Source organism: Vipera ursinii (assembly GCF_947247035.1).
Source record: "Vipera ursinii genome assembly, chromosome: 2".
NCBI lineage: Eukaryota > Metazoa > Chordata > Lepidosauria > Squamata > Viperidae > Vipera > Vipera ursinii.
This window is the reverse complement of record NC_139513.1, coordinates 11148072-11171091: the sequence shown is the minus strand read 5'-3', so window position 1 is coordinate 11171091 and position 23020 is coordinate 11148072. Positions and strand designations below refer to the sequence as shown.

Below are 23020 nucleotides of genomic sequence, written 5' to 3'. Positions count from 1 at the left end.
AAACCCTATAACATTTCAGACAAATGGCTGTCCAGTCTCTTCTTAAAAATTTCCAGTGTTGGAGCATTGACAGCTTCTGGAGGCAGGTTGTTCCACTGGTTAATTGTTCTAACTGTCAGGAAGTTTCTCCTTAGTTCTAGGTTGCTTCTCTCCTTGGTTAGTTTCCATCCGTTGCTTCTTGTCCTGCCTTCAGGCGCTTTGGAGAATAGCTTGAGTCCCTCCTCTTTGTGGCAGCCCCTGAGATATTGGAAGACTGCTATCATGTCCCCCCTCGTCCTTCTCTTCGTTAAACTAGGCATACCCAATTCCAGCAACCGTTCCTTGTATGTTTTAGCCTTGGTGAATTGTCGTAACTCGAGCATTACGACATTAAGTCCTTGACTTAAGATGGTAATTGAGTCATAGTCATGGCATTTGTTAAGCAACAACCGGGCCTGTCAGACCGGCCACAGCCTGCTCCCCAAGAAAGAACGGCCCCTGACTCCATAGGCGTTAGAAAAAAGGCACTTTTACTAGAGAGGGTGAGGGCAGCGTGAGCGGGGCAAGCTCTGAAGGAAAACCGCGCGAAAATCGTATATTGAAAGCAATTCCCAATGTCCAAAACCCTCCCCCCTGCGGGAGTCGTCCAATCAGGCTCTGTTCCGATGTTTTGGGAAACCGGTGCCTCAGTCGCCGCCGTCAGTTTCTTTCCCAGGGCCGGCGTCCTTGAAGGCAGGCAGATGGCTCGGTTATGGTTCCCGTTAGTGTCCATACTCCCCCAAATTCCCACAGCGTTCTTTCACACCTCCAGCCCAATTGCGCCCTCCCCCTTGGTGGTGGCAGTTGCTAGCCAGCTCGAAGGAAGCGAAGATGGGCATCTGACTAGGGCCTGATTTTAAGACCTCTTTTTGCGGTTGTTTAGCGAATCCATTGTCCACAGTGGGTGTCTTTTGCCATAAACTGGAAATAAACACTGGTTTCTGGCCAAAAAAACAACAACAAAACCCCCAAATATTGTAAATTGTGGTCAGGTGACTGCAGGACGCAGCAAACGGCCATGAATGTGACTGTGAGGGGGGAAGCCATTAGAACTTTATGTGGGCTTGCAAGTAACCCTGGGGAGGACCATCGTAACTTCAAATCGTCATTAAGCGACTGATCTTAAATCAAGGACTTCCTGTAAACCAGGGGCTCCCAAACTTTTCTATACCCCACGCCCCTAGGACGCTTCTGATATATTCTCGCACCCCTTAAAAAAGTTAGAAATAACCGCAACGAATTATGCCTACACGCTATAATTTTGAGCCTTGGTGGAGCAGTGGGCTAATGCCTCCTTAAGTAACACCAGCTGCCTGCAATTAGTACAGGTTCGAGTCCCACCAGGCTCAAGGTTGACTCAGCCTTCCATCCTTCCGAGGTAGGTAAAATGAGGACCCAGATTGTTGGGGGCAATTAAGCTGACTTTGTAATAATGCCGCTTGGGGTGTGTGTGTGAAAGCCCTAATAAGCAGGCATATACATAGAATGAAGGCTACTGCTAAGCACATTGATTTGTGCTTTAAATTGTAAGCCGCCCTGAGTCTTCGGAGAAGGGCGGGATATAAAAGGGATTAAAAAAAAAACCAGGTTTTCGCACCCCCAGTTGGGAACCCCTGCTGTAAACAATTCAGCAATTACTCTGGTCTTCTCAATTTCTTGCTATTATTATTATTATTATTATTATTATTATTATTATTATTATTATTATTATTATTATTATTATTATTATTATTATTATTAGCTTTCTGAGTGTGATGCTTTGTTGTACATTTCCAGCTGGGTGCGTTCAGGATGTCGGGGAAAGGAACCCATGCTTGGAACTGACTGATCCCGTCGAACGCCAAGGGTTGGCTGCTGAAAACCCATCCTCATGTCAGCCCAGCGGAGAGATTTCCGTAAGTCAGCCTGAAGCGAGGCAACGAGAGAGCAAGTCCATTCCTTCTTGGAAAAATGATTCCTGTAAAAGAAAAGACGTAGTCCGCAGGGGCAAAGAACCCAATTTACATCCTCTGGATGGGAAGTCCTTGAGCTGGACCCCAGATTGTATTTCCCCAAAAATAAAGCCAGGAAAAAGAAAAGGACACAAAAGGTTTGGGGTATATTTTGAGATCCAGACTCGTAACTCGCGGAGGCATCGTCCAAATGACTGAAAAACACCATTCCTGCTTGTATGTCAGTCAAATGGGTGGTGAGAGCTTGGGATTTGCTCTTCCTTTCAAAAGCCACTCCAGAGAGAAGCCTTACAGATGCTCCAAGTGCGGGAAACGCTTCCGCCACCCCAGCGGTTTCACCAGCCACCTCAGAAGCCATAGGAGGGAAAAGCTGCCTCACGGCCTGTGCAGGGGGAGGAGCATCAGCACCCACTCGGACCCGCGCAGGGCTGGTCGATCCCCAGCTGTCGAAAAATGCGGGACATTGTCTTGCCAGAGCTGCCAGCTCCTGGCCCACCGGAAGATGTGCTTGGGCGAGCAGCCCTTCCGGTACTTCGAGTGCGGGAAGATCTTCAGCTCAAGCGGGCACCTCAGCAGGCACCAGCGCGTCCACATGTGCGTGAAAGCCTTGATCTGTTCCGATTGTGGAAAGACCTTCAGTGGGAAGTCACAACCTCCGCCGGCACCAACGGATCCACACCGGAGAGAATCTCTTTAAATGCCTGGAGTGTGGCAAAAACATCTATGTGAGTTCAGACCTCGCTGCCCACGTGCGAATCCACACCGGCCACACCCTACAAATGCCTGGACTGTGGGAAGAGTTTCACCCAGAAGCATCATCTGACGAGCCACCGGCGGACTCACACGGGCGAAAAACCCTATGTGTGCGCGCACTGTGGCAAAGGCTTCAGCGTGTGCTCCAACCTCAGTACCCACAAGTGGACCCATACGGGAGTGAGGCTCTTTCAGTGCTCCGAATGTGAAAAACGCTTCGACCAAAAATCACACCTCATCACTCACCAGAGACACCACAGAGGGGAGAGGCCTTATTCGTGTATTGATTGTGGGAAAGGTTTCGGAACCAGCTCAAATCTTAGGGCCCACATGAGGACCCATAGTGGAGACAAAGTTTAGATAAGGTAAAGGTAAAGGTTCCCCCGCACATGCGTGCTAGTCGTTTCCAACTCTAGGGGCCGGTGCTCATCTCCGTTTCAAAGCCGAAGAGCCAGCGCTTGTCCGAGGACGTCTCCGTGGTCATGTGGCCAGCATGACTAGATGCCAAAGGCGCACAGAACGCTGTTACCTTCCCACCATAGTGGTCCCTATTTTTCTACTTGTATTTTTACATGCTTTCGAACTGCTAGGTTGGCAGAAGCTGGGACGAGTAACAGGCGCTCACTCTGTTACGCGGCACTCGGGATTCAACCCGCCAAACTGCCGACCTTCTGATCGACAAGCTCAGTGTCCTAACCCACTGAGCCACCGCATCCCAACGTTTAGATACCCTCAGATAATTTTGATGGGAGAGAAAAATGCCAAGCTCGTCTCTTACTCTCTTCCAACTCAATATTTATCTGCAGAGTTTCAACGTTAGCTTGACACATAGATACAGTTATCGATGTGAGTGAAAGTTAAGGAACTGTAAAAAAAAAAACAAAAAAACCAACCTTTGCATGTAGATAGATAGCTAGGAGATTGGTGTTTTGCATAGAAATATTTGTATTAAAAGGCCTTTAAAATTTGTCAAGCGAAAGTATTAGAAATCAGCAGAAATTACTTAACCTGAAAAGCATGTTTTATTAACAATGAAACATCACTGTACTTTAGAGCAAGGGTGGATTTGTGTTTGAAATGTTCCTTTTCTCCAACTTCTCTCCAACAACTTCACCACTTGTTTTGGTCACCCACGTGCTCCTAAATTGTACCACCCTGGAAAATGGATTCATTCAATAGGATGCTATATAAGCAGATGGAGAAACAATATTTTGAGGAAGTTTATCATATTTTTTATTGCTCCATTCCTCTCCATTTTTCCCCTAAGTCCTAAGAGGATATGTTTGAATGACTCTCCTTATTCCACCCTTTTCAGAGAGGCAAACACAGTTTGCATCTGGTTTCACACAGCAGGCATTACCACCTATTGTGACTGGCTTGGTTTTAGTTGATGTTAGCGTAACTGTGCGAAATCCCGCCGCTTTATTTTATTTTTTATTTTATTGAATTTATATACCGCCCTTTCCCGAAGGACTCAGGGCGGTTTACAGGGTACTTAAAACATTGATACAAAAATTAAAAACAATTAAAAAGATTAAATTTGATCCGTGAAAAAAAGTATAAAAAACCCAATTAAAAACTCTCAGCCCGGGCCAGAGAGCTCAAAGAGCCAGGTCTTCAGGTCCCGGCGAAATGAACGAAGGTCGGGGGCAGTCCTAAGCTCCGCGGGCAGCTGGTTCCAAAGGGCAGGCGCACCCACTGAGAAGGCCCTCCCACTGGGTGTTACCCGGCAGCAATCTTTTACCGGCAGCACCCTGAGAAGGCCCTCCCTGTGGGCTCCCACTGGACGAAGGGAACTTGATGCCGGCAGCAGGTGTTCCCTCAGATATCCCGGACCCAAGCCATTTAGGGCTTTATAGGTCATCACCAGCACCTTGAATCTCACCCGGAGGGCAACCGGAAGCCAATGCAGCTCGCGGAGTAGAGGTGTTACATGGGAGTGTCGGGAAGCCCCCATCACAACTCGCGTGGCTGCAGCTGAAGCCTCCGAGTGCTCCTCAAGGGCAGCCCCATGTAGAGAGCGTTGCAGTAGTCTAAACGGGAGGTCACGAGCGCATGGGTGACTGTGCGTAGGTGTAAACCAGCATCATGGCTCAATATGTTGTGTGAATCCAGGCAATAATGGTTTATTAGAATAATTGTTAGTTGGGAACTGCCCAACATTTTTTTGCCGGCTCCAAAGATGGCGGACGTGCTGGGGAGAGCTCCGTAACCCCCAGTGGTAAGGCGTCCCCCCAGGAGCCCCCCAGGGATGTCAACAGACCCCTGGGGTGGGGTCAGAAGTTAGGCAGCTGAGATGGGCAATGTGCCGTCCGCTGCCACCCCGAATCAGCTGTAGGGGTGCCGGGACATCTCCGCCCCACCGCCTGGGCCGTTGGGGGCCGTTTTAAATGGGGCCAACATCCTTGCTCTGCCTCAGCTGCCTGATCTACTCTGGGCGGCGTTGGCGTCTCCGAAGGATCAAAGGAGACGCCGCAGATCATCTGTGAGGCGGAGGCGGCGAAAGCGAAAGCAAGTACAGCAACAGTGGCGGTGAGAGCGCTCCAAGCCCAAAGCCGGCCATCTTCCCAGGGGGCTGGAAACAGCGGTGGCGGTTGGCGGTGACATCTTCGGCCCACCCCCTGAGCCGCTGCGGCTGTACAGCCAGCTGAATTGAGGTCGACGCCTCCGCTCTACCTCGGCTCCCCTGGCCCGCTCCCGGGCAGCGGCGACGTCTCCGAGGATCAGAGGAGGCGCCGCGGATCAGCTGGGCGGTGGAAGAGGCGGCAGCGGAGACGACGGCGGCCGGGACTGCTTCTCCAGGCTCAGTCGTTCGCCTCCCAGGGGCCTTGACAGCGGCGGTAGCGCTGGCGGCGTGGCATCTCCGGCCGCCCCCTGAGCCGCTGCTGCCGTTACAACCATCCTGAGCGGGGCCGGAGTTGCTGTTCTGCCTCGGCTGCCTAATCTGCTCCCGGATAGCGGCGGCGTCTCCGAGTGATCAAGGAGACGCCGCAGACCAGCTTTACGATGGTAGCGGCAGCAACGAAGACGCGGGCGGTGAGACAGCTTCTCTGGGCCCCGGTCGACCGTCCTCCGAGGGACCTTGACAGAGGCCTTGACAGAGGCGCTAGCAACAGCGGTGCGGCGTCTCCGGCCCGCCCCCTGAACCGATACAGTCTTCTTGAGTGGGGCCGGTGCCTTGTTCTTCCTCGACCACCTTGGGCTGCTCCTAGGCGGCAGTGCCTCCGAAAGATTCACACCAATGGAGACGCTGGGCAATGGAGGCGACGGCGGCGTGGGCCACAGCAGCAGCGATAGCTTCTCCAGGCCCCGGCTGACCACTCTCACCAGGATCCCTCGACGCCGGCAAAAATGGACACGGCGTAGCATCTCCGGCCTGCACTCTGAGCCGTTTGCAACCGCCACGAATGGGTGCCAACGACTCCTCTATGCCCTGTACGGCGGAAGCGGCGGCAACGAAAGCGAGGACGGCGGTGACAGCCTCTCCGGGCCCCGGTCGACCGTTTTTGCCCAGGGCCCTCTGACAGCGGCGGTAGCGGCGGCGGCGAGGCATCTACGGCCCACACCCTGAGCCACCTCTTCGAGGCACCTTGAACGGAGACGGCAACAGCAGCGACATGACACCAGGGACTCCCATACCTCTGGGAGGCCACGCTCTGGACGGTCCCCAACCAATAGGGGCCTATGGAGCTGCGGCCGGGAACAACGCCCAGAGGATCAGGGAGGGAACTGTTTGGGCGGCTGAACCACCAGAGCTGACGCCAATTAATGAATCCCTCCATCTTGCCTTCTGCCCACTCTCAACCATCCTTGCCCATTCTCTCCCCACAGGACATAACGGGCCTTGGTGCAAGCCACGGTGGCAGAGTGGCTTGGTCTTACACCTGCAACCCCATAGAGGTGAGAGCTCTATGGGGTATGCTTCACCCAGAGTACGTTCTGGACCACCCCCGGAAGCAGAGACACAACCCATCGTGAGAGGATGAGGAGTGGCCTGCTTCTGGGGGTTCGCCTGGCCAAGTGGCAGTGGCAGGGCGACGATCCAGAAACCCACCAACCCGACTCGACCCTCCTGCAAATTCACCATCCAGGGGACTGCCTTCCCGGAACCCCTTGTGACTATGCTCGTTCAATACTCCAGCACAGTACTACACGCCCTCAGGGGTTCCCCCCTCTCCTGGGTGCGACCCGCCTGCACCACATCCAATCTCCATGACGGGCCCAACCACTGGGCCTCTGAGAGATGGCCGGGCAGGGTCAGGGGCCTCCAGCATAAGCCCAACAAGAGGCCCCTGATTAAGTTCTTAGTTAAGTTTTTTGTGGGGTTAGGGAGGGGGGAGGGAGAAGACTATGGTTGCGCGGGAAAGGCACGCCTTCCAGCCACCATAACGCATGCCAGGCCCACAACCATTTGCGACGGTGTACAACGAGGACCAGTCGCCGATAATACCCAGTGGCGTACTGACAAACATCCCATTCCCAGGATGGTGGGGAACGGCAGAAGGTGCACAGACAGAGGGCCGTATCGTCACCGGGAGTGTCATCTCCGCTCTGTACAAGCGGTGAGACGCTCCGACCCTCTGTACTCCCCCGGAGGACCCGGGAGCGAAGGTCTGCAGCCTCCCATGCTAAGGCTGGTCTACCTGAATGCAAGGTCCATAGCTAACAAAGCTCACCTCATTCGTGACCTAGTGGAGAGCGAGCATGCGGACCTGGCTTGCATCACGGAAACCTGGCTGGGCCCAGAGGGTGGTGTCCCTCTGGTTGACCTCTGCCCGCCAGGTTTCCAGGTGCTGCACCAGCCTCGGGCCCATGGGAGGGGCGGGGGAGTGGCAGTTATCGTCAGGGAATCCCTTAGCCCGCGAGAGACCACCGTCCCTCAGATGGTCGGGTGTGAGTCTCTCCTACTGAGATACGGCCCAGGGGCGCAGTTGGGCCTGCTGCTGGCGTACCTACCACCTAATCGTGCAGCGGTGGCCCTGCCCGAGCTACTCGATGTCCTCTCAGGGTTGGTGGTTGAATTCCCAAAACTCATGGTCTTGGGCGACTTTAATCTACCGTCCCTGGGAGGATCGTCCGAACTGGCTCGGGAGTTCATGGCTTCCATGGCGGCCATGGACCTGTCGCAAATAATTTCTGGACTGACTCATGAGAGAGGCCACACCCCAGACTTGGTGTTCTTGTCTGGACGATGGCGTGATGATATCGGTGGGGGTGCCACAACTGTTACGCCCCTGTCATGGACCGATCACCACCTCCTGCGGCTAGACTTCCCCTTTGCCACCCCCCACCGTGGGTGCACGGTGCCAGTCAGATGGTACCGCCCTAGGCGCCTAATGGACCCTGATAAGTTCCAGGCAGCGCTTAGGGACACACATGCACTCCCTGCTCACAGCTCGGCGGATGCCTTAGTGGAAGCCTGGGAAAAGGCAGCCACGGAGGCTCTGGACCGAGTTGTACCCTTGCGGCCTCTGACCCGGCGCAGATCCCAGCGAGCCCCATGGTTCACCGCGGAGCTCCGGGAGATGAAGCGTCGGAGACGGGGCCTAGAGAGCCGTTGGAGATCCAGTCGATCCGAATCCGACCGATTGCGACTAAGAATCCTCACCAGGTCTTATCTCGCTGCGATAAGGGTGGCAAAATCCAACTACTTTTCCACCCTCATCGCGTCCGCAGATAATCGCCCGGCTGCCTTGTTCAGGGTGACTCGCTCCCTATTAAACCAAGAGGTGAGGGAGGAACCCTTGCAGGGTCGAGCCGAGGAATTCGGTCAATATCTGCTGGATAAAATTGCTCGGATTCGAACTGGCCTGGACTCCAACTGGGCTGAGCTGGAAGAACAAGACATGGACAGTCTTGTCGACGTCATCTGGGAGGAATTTGATCCTGTAACTCCTAAGGAAGTGGACAGGATTATGAGAAGGTTGAGCGCCTCCACATGCTTACTGGACCCGTGCCCTTCCTGGCTGGCCTATGCAGCTCGAGAGGGGACACGAGGCTGGTTCCTAGCGGTCATCTCTGCTTCTCTGAGTGAGGGTCACTTCCCCACCGCCTTGAAGGAGGCGGTGGTGAGACCTCTCCTCAAGAAGCCCACCTTGGACCCATCCTCTTTGAATAACTTTCGTCCTGTCTCCAATCTTCGCTTCCTTGCGAAGGTTGTTGAGAGCGTGGTGGCGCACCAACTTCCTCAGATCCTGGATGAAGCGGTTTATCTAGACCCGTACCAATCGGGTTTCAGACCGGGCTACAGCACGGAGACGGCATTGGTCGCTCTGATGAATGATCTCTGGAGAGCCCGGGACAGGGGCCATTCCTCTGTCCTAGTCTTATTAGACCTCTCGGCGGCTTTCGATACCATCGACCATGGTATCTTGCTGCGACGCCTCAGGGGACTGGGAGTGGGAGGCACGGTTCTGCGTTGGTTCTCCTCCTTTCTCCAGGGTCGCTCGCAGTCGGTGCTGACAGGGGGACAGAGGTCGACCCCGAGGCCTCTCGCTTGCGGAGTCCCTCAAGGGTCGGTCCTCTCGTCTCTCCTGTTCAACATCTACATGAAACCGCTGGGTGAGATCATTCGCAGCTTTGGAGTAGGGTACCATCAGTATGCTGATGACACCCAGCTTTTTATCTCAACTCCAAACAATATCAGTGATGCCCTCGACGTGATGTCCCGCTGCCTGAAAGCGGTCCGGGAATGGATGGGGAGGAACAGGCTTCAACTGAACCCAGACAAGACTGAATGGCTGTACGTACCGGCAAGCCAGGATATTCAGAACATCCCATCGCTTAACATCGGGGACAAGTTACTACCCCCTGTTGATAGGGCCCGCAACCTGGGTGTCCTCCTAGACTCGCAGCTCTCCCTGGAAGATCACATAGGAGCTGTGACCAAGGGGGCCTTCTCCCGGGTTCGACTAGTTCGCCAACTACGGCCTTATCTGGACCTGGATGCCTTACGTACAGTCACCCATGCCCTTGTGACCTCTCGCCTAGACTACTGTAACGCTCTCTACATGGGGCTGCCCTTGAGATCCACTCGGAAGCTTCAACTGGTGCAAAGTGCAGCGGCACAGACACTCTTGGGAGCCTCCCGATACTCCCATATCACACCTCCCCTCCGTGCACTGCACTGGCTTCCGGTTGCCTTCCGTGTGAAGTTCAAGGTGCTAACAATGACATACAAAGCCCTACATGGCATGGGTCCGGACTACCTACGGGAGCACCTTCTGCCAATGTCAGCACCCCACCGTCCTGTGCGCTTCCACAGAGAGGGCCTCCTCAGGGTGCCACCGCTCAAGGAATGTCGGCTGGTGGCCCCCAGGGGGAGGGCATTCTCAGTGGGTGCGCCAGCCCTCTGGAACAGCTTACCAACCGAAATCCGGATGGCCCCCGACCTCCGCACCTTCCGGCGCGACTTAAAAACCTTCCTGTTCCAGCAGTCCGGCCTGGCATGATAGCTTTAATTGGGGTCCCAGTTTGTTTTTACTATTGTTTTTTATTGTTCAATCTGTATACCTTCCTTCCTCTGTACACCGCCCCGAGTCCCTCGGGAGAAGGGTGGTTTATAAAAACAAATAAATAAATAAATAAAATGGGCAGCTATGCAAAGAGCCCTCGACTTACAACTGGTTGCTTAAAACCTGTTGAAAATTACAGTGGACCTCCGCAGAGCTACTTATCCATTTTCGGAGTTACCACATCTTGCGGTCCATGTGATTGCATTTTGCGTGCTTGGCAACTGGCTCACCTTTATGGCTGTTTGTAGTGTCCCATAGTTAAACAACTATAATTTGCGACATTTTCTGCTGGTTTCTGGTGTTTATTTCCGGTTTTTGGCAACCCCCCCCCAAAAAAACGACTATCGGAGAAAATAGATTGCTTAACAACTGTCAAAAGAATATAAACAGATTTAATAGTTTAGTAGTTTAACATTCATTTGGCCTATTTCGCGGGGTGGGAAACTAACGTATAATATTAATCAGCGCTCAATTAGGGAAGATGTGTATATGTGTTAGTCTTTTTTTAAGACACTTTAATGTTTGTGGTGTTTTTTTTTTCTTCTTTTGTCCACCTTTTTAAAAAATATGTTGGTATTTTTTCCATTTTAACTTTCGTTGAATAAACTTTGAGAGAAAAAAACAACTCGTAAAGAGTCATAACTTCAGATTTAATCATATAATGTCTCCGTGTATGACAGTGGTGACTTACAACCATAATCCCAGGCTCAGGTTTCCATCACACCTTGAGGAATAGCAGTATAAATGTTTTTAAACAAAATAATCAGTAGATGAAAGTGGACAACCTGACTGAGGAAATTTACGGCCGAATTTAGGTTTCAATCCTGATTCAGTTCTCTAAAGATATTTAAAACCGTGGCAACAATCCCAGGGGGCCGAATGGCATTTGAAAAGTTCTACTTCGGCTTTCCGGAAATAAATTGGGATGAATTTTTTTCCCCCAAAACGATGGGCAGATCTCAAGCACTCAACACTTAACTTTTGTATAGATATATATTTTATTATCATTTTTCATACTTACAAGAAATGTACGAAGAAGTTACACTTCTTTAATTTTGGCAAAGTGTAGAGAGATTTTTCTTTCCTGTTCAAGGGGCACAGCAAGGGAAGTCTGGTTTTAGTTGCATATCGTTCTTCCTTTGCAGAAAGACAAGGCGGTGTAACGCTGACGCTTTCGTCCTCGACCATCCACAAAACTCACTTTCCGAGTCTCTTCTACTGCTGCCCCATTCTTGTTCCACACGGCATTTTAGAAACACTTTATTCAAAGTAATGGACCCAAAACAGCCCACCTTAAACTGTGTCCAATGTTCAGTTCAGGAAAGGTAAACGATCCTAATGGAGCAAGACTCCAGTCTGAACTGCGTTTCCTACACTTTTACAGCGTTTCCCAGTATATCTTTGAATTCTCCTTTCTCTTCCATTTTGTTCTTAAACAGAGCAATTTGTTTCCACTACAAAGGTCTCGGCTCTTTTATGAAGTCTATGAGTCATAAAAGAGCCGAGGTTGCCTACCCCTGGTCTATCCCAAAGGCATTTCAAAATCGCTGCGCCATTCCTACTCTTGGTTTTCCCTTTTTACCAATTCCCTCCCCCTCTATTATTTCATGTTTTGCTGCCTAAAAAGGTTAAGGTAAAGGTTCCCCCGCACATGCGTGCTAGTCGTTTCCGACTCTAGGGGCCGGTGCTCATCTCCGTTTCAAAGCCGAAGAGCCAGCGCTTGTCCGAGGACGTCTCCGTGGTCATGTGGCCGGCATGACTAGACGCCAAAGGCGCACGGAACGCCGTTACCTTCCCACCGGAGGGGTCCCTATTTTTCTACTTGCATTTTTTACGTGGCTTTCGAACTGCTAGGTTGGCAGAAGCTGGGACGCGTAACAGGCGCTCACTCTGTTACGCGGCACTCGGGATTCGACCCGCCAAACTGCCGACCTTCTGATCGACAAGCTCAGCGTCCTAACCCGCTGAGCCACCGCGTCCCTTCTTTGCTGCCTACGGTGACCTTATTCACAATAGTCTTTTCTCTTTGGTTGCTGCCCGGTGGACAGGGCAGAGCATTGCCGTTACCAAGACACGGTCCACCTTTGCATCTCAAAAAGGTTTTTTAATATCCTGGAAAGGATCCCCCCAAAAAGGTTTGGTAGCGGTGCTACTTACATGTCCCAAATGGAAGACCTCTTTCCCCGTTTATAAAGGAGGAAAGACATTTCCCCAATAAGTGCCTTGTCTCAAAAAGTCCCCTTTCCTAACCATCGTTCCAATTCGTGTCTTCTCCTCTCTCTCTCTCTCCCCCACGGCAGTTTCTTCCTTGGTTTTTCCAAACCATCACAATGCAACTCTGAATTCGTAAGCTTTGTCTAGGCCTGGGAGAAACATCTATATCAGCGGTCTTCAAACTCGGCCCTTTTATGACTCATGGACTTCAACTCCCAGAATTCTTCAGCCAGCATGCCTGGCTGAGGAATCCTGGGAGTTGAAGTCCATGAGTCATAAAAGGGCCGAGTTTGAAGACCCCTGATCTATATAAAGGGTCCTGTCTTAAGATTTCCCCAGGATGTCACCCACAGCGATGATTCCTTGCCCCTTTTTTGAAGCCAAAATTCTAAGATAGAATAGGACAGAGCTGGAAGGGACCATGGAGGTCTTCTAGTCCAGCCCCCTGCTCAAGCAGGAGAACCTATACCATTTCAGACAAGTGACTTGTCTAGTCTCTTTCTTAAAAATACCCAGTGATGGAGCACCCACGATTTCTTGAAGGCAAATTGTTAATTGTCCTCACTGTCAGGAAGTTTCTCCTTAATTCCAGGTTGTTTCTCTCTTTCATGAGCTTCCAACCCTTGTTTCTCGTCCCGCCCTCTGGTGCTTTGGTGCATAACGTGATCCCCTCTTCTTTGTGGCAGCCCCTCAAATACTGGAATCACCCCTATTTCTTCTTTCCTTTAGACTAGCCCACAGGTAGGCAACCTCGGCTCTTTTATGACTCATGGACCTCAACTCCCAGAATTCCTGAGTCAGCTATGCTGACTCAGGAATTCTGGGAGTTGAAGTCCATGAGTCATAAAAGAGCCGAGGTTGCCTACCCTAGGACTAGCCAAACCCAAGTCCTTCATATGTTTTGAACTCCAGGCTTTTGATCATCTTAGCTGCTCTTCTCTGATTTTTTTTCCCAAAGTCTCAACACCGTTTTTTGTAGCATGGTGACCAAAATTGGTCGCAGTATTGGTTGCTGGGACACCCTGTGGGGATTACAAGAAAACCAGACCTAGACAAAGCTCACTAACTCTTATTGGACGATGCCTTCGTGACATCACATCTGGAGGTGTCCAGACAACCCTCCCACACACACACACACACACACACACGATTTCTCTCTGTATATGTGCCTTAAGATTTCACCACTTCCAATTAAAAACCAGCATTTTGGGCTGCCTCCATTTTATAGGAAAGAGGATAATTATTACATGGCTGAACTCCACCCCTATCCCTACCCCCACCCCAAAAAAACAAGAATATGTTGTTTGTTAAGACTTATTGTCTGTTCTTTGGGAGGCAGTGAACACAAGAAGGCTGGATGATCATGTCGAAACGCCCAAAATCAAGAATTTCGCGTCCTTATGAAAACAGCTTGGTGATTTACACACATTTCCAGAAGAAAAGCAGGAACGGGGGGCGGTGGGGTGGTGTCGGGTCTTCTTCAATTAGCCCGTAGTCACTCATCTCGCAACCATTTTCTTAACTGCAGAGTCCAGGTGGTGTTAGTTGGATCAACGGGACTCGTGATTTCATTAATGCATTGAAAAATAAATAATTTTGAGGAAAACACCCAACAGGCTGAAAACCTTCAGTTGGTCAGTGGGCTCGTGTTTAAACCAAAGGCCATTTTAAAAATCCAGTTTCTTGTGTTCTGCGCCAATTCCAAGACATCTGGCCGAAAACACTAGGCCTTGTGGCACCTGAAAATCCACCAAGGGTCGCCAACGAAGTATTTTTGTGGCTTTTTTCCTGGACTGATCCTACCACCTCTGTTTCTCCCTTTTTATAGAAGCTTAGGAAGTCCCACGCTTCCATTTTCCAAAGTTGTGAAAAAAAGAATCTCCTCAAGAGCTTGGGATAGGACTGTCTGCTTGAAGACGACGACGACCCAAACAGGATCCATTTTTTTTAAATAACAAAAGGCAGCAGATAAGGTGACCGGAAAGACTTGGTCAACCTAAGCTCTAGAGAGTGATGCTAGTCAGAAGGAATCAAGGCTAGGCTCCAGCCTCACCCCCATCTTTGACATGATTTAAACTACCACCCACAATCTTTGTACATATGGAGAATGCTGGATTGCCTCTCTTTACGGTAGACCAAGATGAATGAAAATTTCTAGCTTGCAGAGGAGACTCCCAAGATCAATGCAGGGTGGTGATTATGGAGGAACAGGAGGACGATGGAGATCCAAGTAGCCTTAAACATGGAAGGCCCTTGAAGGCCCTGGACTTTCTCTCAGTTGAACCTTCCTGGCAGAGCCGTCGTTTCTGGAGATAAAATAAAAAGAAATCCCTTTGCAGGCCTGAAGAAAAAAGGTGGGAGATTAGTCTAATTAAAAGAATCTCATCTGGAGTGACTATTTAACAGACATGACCTGGAAGCTTTTGTCAAGAGATGGCTTGGCTGGTGGGCCTTAAGAATCATTCTGAAGCCGGCTGACGGATGCAGAATTACACTCTCTGACCGCTCTTAGCTCCTCAGTTTAGAAACAGTACTGAGTTCAAATTCTGAGTAAAGGCTTCCAAATACATGGGAGAATCTCTCCCCCCCCCCCCCCGGGAGACTTTCTCCATTCCTCTGCCTTGACATGATTCATCTCTTCCACTGATGCTCTGATAAGCAGCAAATTCTCGTGTCGTGACAGCCAAACGGCAATGTGGCATTTTGTTGTGGTGTGGTCTCCCCAGCAGACTATTGGCTAATACAGTGGAATGGTCCATCACATTGTTTCTCGACCTCGGGGATTTTAAGAGGCACGAAACTTCAACTCCCAGAATCCCCCGAGGTTGGGAAACACAGGTCCACGTCACCTCTTATCAACAGCTCGTCCAGGGTTTTAGGTGTGAATTCTCTGGTGTTTAATCAGATTCTCGTGCGAACAGAAACTTTTCCCGCAGTCCGAGCATTTGTAGGGGTTTTCCCCCGAGTGAATCCTCTGATGTCGTATAAGATTGGAGCTCTGGCTGAACCCTTTCCCACAGTCCAGGCACTTGTACGGCCTCTCCCCGGTGTGGCTTCTCTGATGGATGATGAGCTGCGATTTGGTGACAAACGATTTCCCGCAATCCAGGCACTGGAAGGGATTCCCTTTCATGTGGATCCTCTGGTGCTTCAACAGCTTCATGTGGGAATTGAAACTCTCCTCGCATTCGGAGCACTGGAACATCTTCACGCGGCGGTGCGTCTTCTGGTGGACCGTCAGGTGCGAACTCTGGCTGAAGCATTTCCCGCACACCAGGCATTTATAGGGTCTCTCGCCGGTGTGGATCCTCTGATGGATGATCAGGTAGGACTTGGAAATAAAGGTTTTCCCGCAATCCAGGCATTTATTGCTATTGCTGTTGCTGTTGTTGTTACTACTATTGCTGTTGTTGTTGTTGCTAGTCGGGCTGGCGTAAGACTTTTTGGCCACGTGCATGGTTTTGTGGGCCAGGAGCTGGGAACTCACCCGGAAACCTTTCCCACATTCGGAACACTGGAACGGCTTCTTCCCCAGGTGCGTCCTTTTGTGAACATTCAGGTGGGAACTCTGACTAAAGCTCTTCCCGCAGGCCAGACACTTGAAAGGCCGCTCGCCGGTGTGCATCCGCTCGTGGATGATCAGATACGACTTGAAGACGAAGGACTTGTGGCAGTACGAGCACTTGTGCGGCTTCTTGGTCTCGTGGATCTTCTTGTGCGCAAGCAGGTGCGAACTCACCTTGAAGCTTTTCCCACAGTCCGAGCACTGGAACGGGTTCTTGCCTGTGTGGGTGCGCTCGTGCACCGTCAGGTTGGAGCTCTGCGTGAAGCTCTTGCCGCAAGCCAAGCATTTGTAGGGCCGCTCCCCGGTGTGGATCCTCTGGTGGATGATGAGATAGGACTTGGCGAAGAAAGACTTGCCGCAGTAGGAGCACTTGTGGGGCTTCTTGGCGGCGTGCATTCGCTTATGCGCAATCAGGTGGGAGTGCACCTTGAAGCTCTTCCCACAGTCGGAGCAGATGTACAGGTTTTCTCCTGTGTGGATCCTCTGGTGCTTGAGCAGGTTGGCGCTCGAACTGAAACTCTGCCCGCAGTGAGAACACGGGAACGGCTTCACCCCGGTGTGGGTGCGCTTGTGGACGTTCAGGTGGGAGCTCTGGCTGAAACATTTCCCGCACGTCAAGCACTTGAACGGCCTCTCCCCGGTGTGGACCCGCTGGTGGATGATGAAGTAGGATTTGGTAAAGAAAGCTTTCCCGCAATAGGAGCACTTGTGCGGCTTCTTGGCGGCGTGGTTCCGCTTGTGGGCAAGCAGGTGAGAGTGGAGGCGGAAGGACTTCTCGCATTCGGTGCATTTGTAGGGGTTCTCGGCGGAGTGGAGGGTTTGATGCTGGCTGAGGTTCAGCCTGGAGAGGAAGCTTTCTCCGCAGTCGGCGCACTGGAACCTCTTCCCTTTTTTGTGGATTTTCTGGTGCACTTTGAGGTGAGCGTTCTGGCTAAAGCTTTTCCCGCACTCCAAGCATTTATAGGGTTTCTCTCCGGTATGAATTCGCTGGTGGATGATGAGATGCAATGCGGCGAGGAAGGACTTCCCGCAATCCGGGCAGGAGTGGAGCTTCCGCCTGGCGTGGATTCTCTTGTGGGCGATGAAGTGGGCGTGGATCTTGAAGCTTTTCCCGCAGGCTAAGCATTTGTAAGGGGCCCCTTTCACGTGGACGCTCTGGTGTTTACTGAGGTTGGTGCTGGAGCAGAAACTTTTCCCGCAGTCTGAGCACTGGAAGGGTTTCACGCCCGTGTGGATGCGCTGATGGACGGTGAGGTTCGAGCGCTGGGTGAAGGTCTTCCCGCAGGACAGGCACTTAAAGGGCCTCTCTCCGGTGTGGATCCGCTGATGGATGATCAGGTGTGCTTTGGCGATAAAGGACTTGCCACACTCGGGGCACTGGTGCGGCTTCTTCTCCTCGTCGTTCTCGTTGCTTGAAGCGCCCGGGGAAGTCGTTTTGAAGCTCCTCCCTCCGTCAGAGAATTTGTAAAGATCGTTTTTCTCATGTTTGATCAGATCGGCTCTCTGCCGGAAGCTCCACCCGCCCGCCAGATAGGCGTCTTTTCCTTCGTGGAACTGTTCGCCAACCCCGGGACCATCCAGCAATTCCTCGCCCTCCCAGAGGAGAGAGCCTTCCTCCCTGTCTTGCAAGCCACTGCCTTTCTTCCTCTCGGCTCGGTACCACCCGTGCAGAATGTCATCCTGCTCCCCAAAGTGGGAAACTTTGTTTTCCAGTCTCCCCCGTTTCAGGGTCCTGTTGAAAACCTGGTCAAAACCTTCGGCGTGGGCCATCTTCTCGTTAATGCACGTCCACCCTGCGCCCACAAAAAAGGCCAAGAGGACAAATTAAATATGGCATCCACATAAAAAAATAATAAAAAGAGGAGCAGTGTTAGCCTGGTTCCTTGTCTGTCTGTCTGTCTGTCTGTCTGTCTGTCTGTCTGTCTATCTATCTATCTATCTATCATCTATTTCAATCTAATCATTCTATTTATCATCTATCATCTATCTCTATCATCTATCTATCATCTATCTCTATATCTATCTATCTATCTATCTATCTATCTATCTATCTATCTATCTATCTATCTATCATCTATCTCTATTTCCATCTATCACCATTCTATCTATCTATATCCATCTATCAATCTATCTATCTCTATATCTATCATCTATCACTATATCTATCATCTATTATCTATCATCTATCTATCATCTATCATCAATCTAGCTATCTAGCTATCTAGCTATCTCTATCATCTATCTATTTATATCTATCATCTATCTCTACATCTATCATCTATCATAGAATCTATCTAATTATCATTATCATAGAATCTAACTATCATCTATCACTATATCTATCATCTATTATCTATCTATCTATCTATCTATCTATCTATCTATCTATCATCTATCATCTACTATTTCCATCTATCATCATTCTATCTATCTATCATCTACTATTTCCATCTATCTTCTATCCATCTATCTATCTATCTATCTATCATCTACTATTTCCATCTATCATCATTCTATCATCTATCTATCTATCTATCTATCTATCTATCTATCATCTACTATTTCCATCTATCATCATTCTATCTATCTATCTATCTATCTATCTATCTATCTATCTATCTATCTATCATCTACTATTTCCATCTATCATCATTCTATCTATCTATCTATCTATCTATCTATCTATCTATCTATCTATCTATCTGTCTATCTATCTATCATCTACTATTTCCATCTATCATCATTCTATCTATCTATCTATCTATCTATCTATCTATCTATCTATCTATCTTTAATTAATGTACAGGTTATCCTTGATGTATTGTCAGAATGTCTGTTGCCAACCAAGGTGCTTGTTAAATGAGTCGGGCCAGATTTTATGACCTTTATCACTGTTGTTAAGCAAATATTGCAGTTGTTAAGTGAACTAAATGGTCGTTAAACAAATCCAACTTCTCTCATTGACTGTGCTTGTTGGAAGCCAGCTGAGAAGGTAAAAAATGGGGATCACATGACCCCAGAATGCTGCAACGGTTGTAAATGGATGCCAATTGTCAGAATGGTCATAAATTGAGGACTACCTTCATGGTAGAAAAGAGTATATGGTTCTTTCCTCTTCCCCGGTTATCTAACTGACAGATCTCTGGCTCAAATTCTTCCAAGGAGCTTTGCACTGAGCAGAGAATTGAATCTGGATTTCCCACATCCGAGTTTCCAAAGTGCCTGAAGGCAGGACAAGAAGCAACGGATCGAAACTAACCAAGGAGAGAAGCAGCCTGGAACTAAGGAGAAACTTCCTGACAGAACAACTAACCAGTGGAACAACCTGCCTCCAGAAGCGGTGAATGCTCCAACACTGGAAGTTTTTAAGAAGAGACTGGACAGCCATTTTTCCAAAATGGTATAGGGTTTCCTGCCTGAACAGGGGGTTGGGCTAGATGACCTTCAAGGTCCCCTCCAACTTTTTATTATTATTATTATTATTATTATTATTATTATTATTATTATTATTATTATTATTATTATTATTATATTATTATTATTATTATTATTATTATTATTATTATTATTATTATTATTATTATTATTATTATTGCCGCTCTAACTATTATACCATACTGTTCCAGTAGCTGGATAGGTAGCTTAGCAGGCTGCAACACTAGACTTCATTTCTCTAGGACAGGGGTAGGCAACCTTGGCTCTTTTATGACTCGTGGACAACTCCCAGAATTCCTGAGCCAGCCGTGCTGAGGGGAAAGGGAGAGGTTTCCGCCTGGCGTGAGAGGTTTCCGCCTTCTGGGAGTTGAAGTCCATGAGTCATAAAAGAGCCAAGGTTGCCTACCCCTGGCCTAGGCCGCTTTATGACTCGTGGACTTCAACTCCCAGAATTCCTGAGCCAGCCATGCTGAGGGGAAAGGGAGAGATTTCCAAGCTGAGCCATGCTGGCTCAGGAATTCTGGGAGTTGAAGTCCATGAGTCATAAAAGAGCCAAGGTTGCCTACCCCTGGCCTAGGCCGCTTTATGACTCGTGGACTTCAACTCCCAGAATTCCTGAGCCAGCCATGCTGAGGGGAAAGGGAGAGGTTTCCAAGCTGAGCCATGTTGGCTCAGGAATTCTGGGAGTTGAAGTCCACGAGTCATAAAAGAGCCAAGGTGGCCTACCCCTGGCCTAGGCTGCTTTATGACTGGTGGACTTCAACTCCCAGAATTCCTGAGCCAGCCATGCTGAGGGGAAAGGGAGAGGTTTCCAAGCTGAGCCATCCTGGCTCAGGAATTCTGGGAGTTGAAGTCCGTGAGTCATAAAAGAGCCAAGGTTGCCTACTGCTGGGCTAGGATCAAATTTTAAATGGCAAACCACACAGGGAAATCCCAGGAGTGTACATAGATTGTCTACTCTGCATGCTAGATTATGCTAGTCCACCGCTCTAACTACAGGTAGTCCTTGATTTACAACAGTTCATTTAGTGACCGTCTGAAGGTTCAACGGCATGAAAAAAAGTGACTTATGGCCATTTTTCACACTTGCGACCTTTGCAGCTTCCCCAGGGTCACATGATCAAAATCAGACACTTGGCAACTGACTCCGATTTACGACGCAGAGTTCTGGTGTCACTTTTTGTGACCTCCTGAAGGGCACAGCCAGTGGGCAAGCCGGGTTCACTTAACGACCGTGTTACTAACTCAGCAACTGCAGTGATTCACTTAGCAACTGTGGCAAGAAAGGTTGTAAAATGGGGCAAAATTCACTTATCAGCTGTCTCGCTTAACAACGGAATTCTTGGGCTCAGTTGTGGTCGTAAGATGAGGACTTACTGTATATTATGATTATATAATGACCTGCTTAACAACCAGAGACTCTTACAATTTCCGGGCTCAATTATGGTCATAAGCTGAGGGTCTGTATCCCTGTAAATTTTATGGGTTCCTACTTAAAAAAAAGTGGTTTTTTTTTCTTTTTCAAAGGAAGGTAAAATTCATTTATTCTCACCCAAGGATCCAACATCTTTCTCCTGAATGTCCCCATCGGCCTCATTTGATGGTGACTCTTCTCCCTCGGAGAAGACCAGCGCGATTTCTTCAATGGGTCCCAGCTCCTGGAAGGAAAAGGGAGACATCACTTCAAGGAAAGATCTGGAAGCAGAGGCACTGAGGGGAAGAGAAGAAAATGGAGGCTCCAAGCAGGGCATCAAAGGACACGAATTGAAGCTATCCTTGACCCCCCCCCCCCGTCTTAGCTGAGCCACAAATCCATTTTACGATGAGCAAATCCATCCAACTGGGCCTACATGACAGGAGAAGGTGATGAAACTGGGCTGCAGACTAAGATGGAGCTGGGTTGACATCTGAAGGACACCCCCACAAGTCTTTCTCCCTGAATGTAGGGCTATATACGCCAATAATTAGTAACCTAATTAAAACAGGCACCACCGTTCAGTGACAAGTTAAGGCCGGCTAAATGTCTACGGAGGTTCTCAAGTCATCCAGGTCGTGGTTTGTCCCAAAGGTGCTTTTTTTCAAGAGGCAACTGGATTTTCTTTTGTTTTTCTTCGAAGGGGTTTCGCTTCTCATCCAAGAAGATTCTTCAACTCCGACAGGACGGTGGGGAAATGGAAGGATTTATACTCCTTGCAGAAAGCCGGTCATTTGCATTCTTAGAGTGTCGTTGAGGCCACTTGGGGCTTTATCTGTTTCCTCAGGTTTACCTGAGTGGTGCAAATGGATCTGGAGGCTTCTGGGAACTTCTGAAAGGGCCGTGTTGTAGATGGGAGATAGATGTTGTCATACCCCCCCCCTTCTCTCTCCCTCTCTCTCCCCCCTCCCCATTGAGAGAAGGCTGCTTAATCCTTCCATCTCCCCAGCATCCAGTCAGAGCCGAAGAAGCTTCTTGGATGAGAAGCGAAACGTCTTCAAAGAAAAACAAGAAAGTCCAGTTGCCTCGTGAAAAAAAGCATCTTTGGGACAAGTTAGACCAGCGTTGCTCAACATTGAACAACGTTTCAAGATATGTGGACTTCAACTCCCGGAATATGCTGGCTGGGGAATTGTGGGAGTTGGAAGTCCACACCTCTTAAAAGTTGCTACAGTTGAGAAACACTCAGACCGTAGAGAAGACCAATCCAAATGGGAAACAGAATCACCGTCCATGACCGAGTGGGGATCCGAACATGGGTCTCCTTACTCCTAGTCCAGCCCCTTACCCATTAATGGCCCTCAAATTTAGGTGTTTTAATCTTGGAGACATTTTATACCACAGTGGAAGATATCACTTTAAGAGTAAAATTGCAACTGAGATTGGAGCTGTACAACACAGGATCTTGTAGGCCTTGATTAACAACCCCTTGTTCAGCCACCGTTCCAAGTTCCAATGGCACTGAACAAGGGGGACTTATGACCAGTCCTCTGGATGTCCCAGCAGCCTTGGGTCACGTGGTTAATATCCGGGCATTTGGCAACCGCCTTGCAATTATGATGGTTGCAATGACCCAGGTCACGAGATTGTCATTTGCAACCTTCCTTGTTGGCTTCCCACAAGCAAAGTCAACAGCGAAGCCACCAGAGAATGTTGGAAACTCATTCACACATTCCTCTACCCAGCAGCAGCCCCTTATCTGCCTGCTGGCCTGCTTGGGCTACTTGGGACTTTCAATTTCCTAATGGCTTCCCCAATGACTTTGCCTATGGGAAGCCAGTAGGAAGTCACAAGGAAGTCCTTGTTTAACCGCCTGAGATCCTCGCTTAACAGCGGCAACCAGGAATGCCGTCACTGATGCAGTCGTGTGATGGCATGCTTTACGACTGCATTGCTTAGTGATGGAAATTCCGGTCCCAAGTACCGTTGTTAAGCGAGGACTACTTGTGGTTTGCAACAGGAATTTCTGTTATGGGTCATGCGTTGGTTGTTTTTTTTTTTGAGCCGATCAAGCGTACATAAATAAAACAGAAGCAGAGTCAAAACTTACTCCTACTTTGCTTCAGCCAGCCCATGGTGGCCAACATTTGACAAC

General features: G+C 49.5%; 1 protein-coding gene and 1 long non-coding RNA gene across 2 annotated transcripts in view; one reads left to right on the top strand and one right to left on the bottom strand.

Moving 5' to 3' along the window:
* LOC310636547 overlaps nt 1-23020 on the top strand; it is a 331701-nt gene that overhangs the window by 9254 nt on the left and 299427 nt on the right. The gene's annotated exons all lie outside the window — the stretch shown is intronic.
* LOC310633328 (uncharacterized protein) lies at nt 15076-21130 on the bottom strand (the record flags this gene model as incomplete). Its single annotated transcript, XM_083351031.1, has 2 exons — nt 15076-17809; nt 21004-21130. The coding sequence occupies 2 exons, from the start codon at nt 21128-21130 to the stop codon at nt 15327-15329; spliced, it is 2610 nt and encodes an 869-aa protein (XP_083207157.1). The 3' UTR covers nt 15076-15326.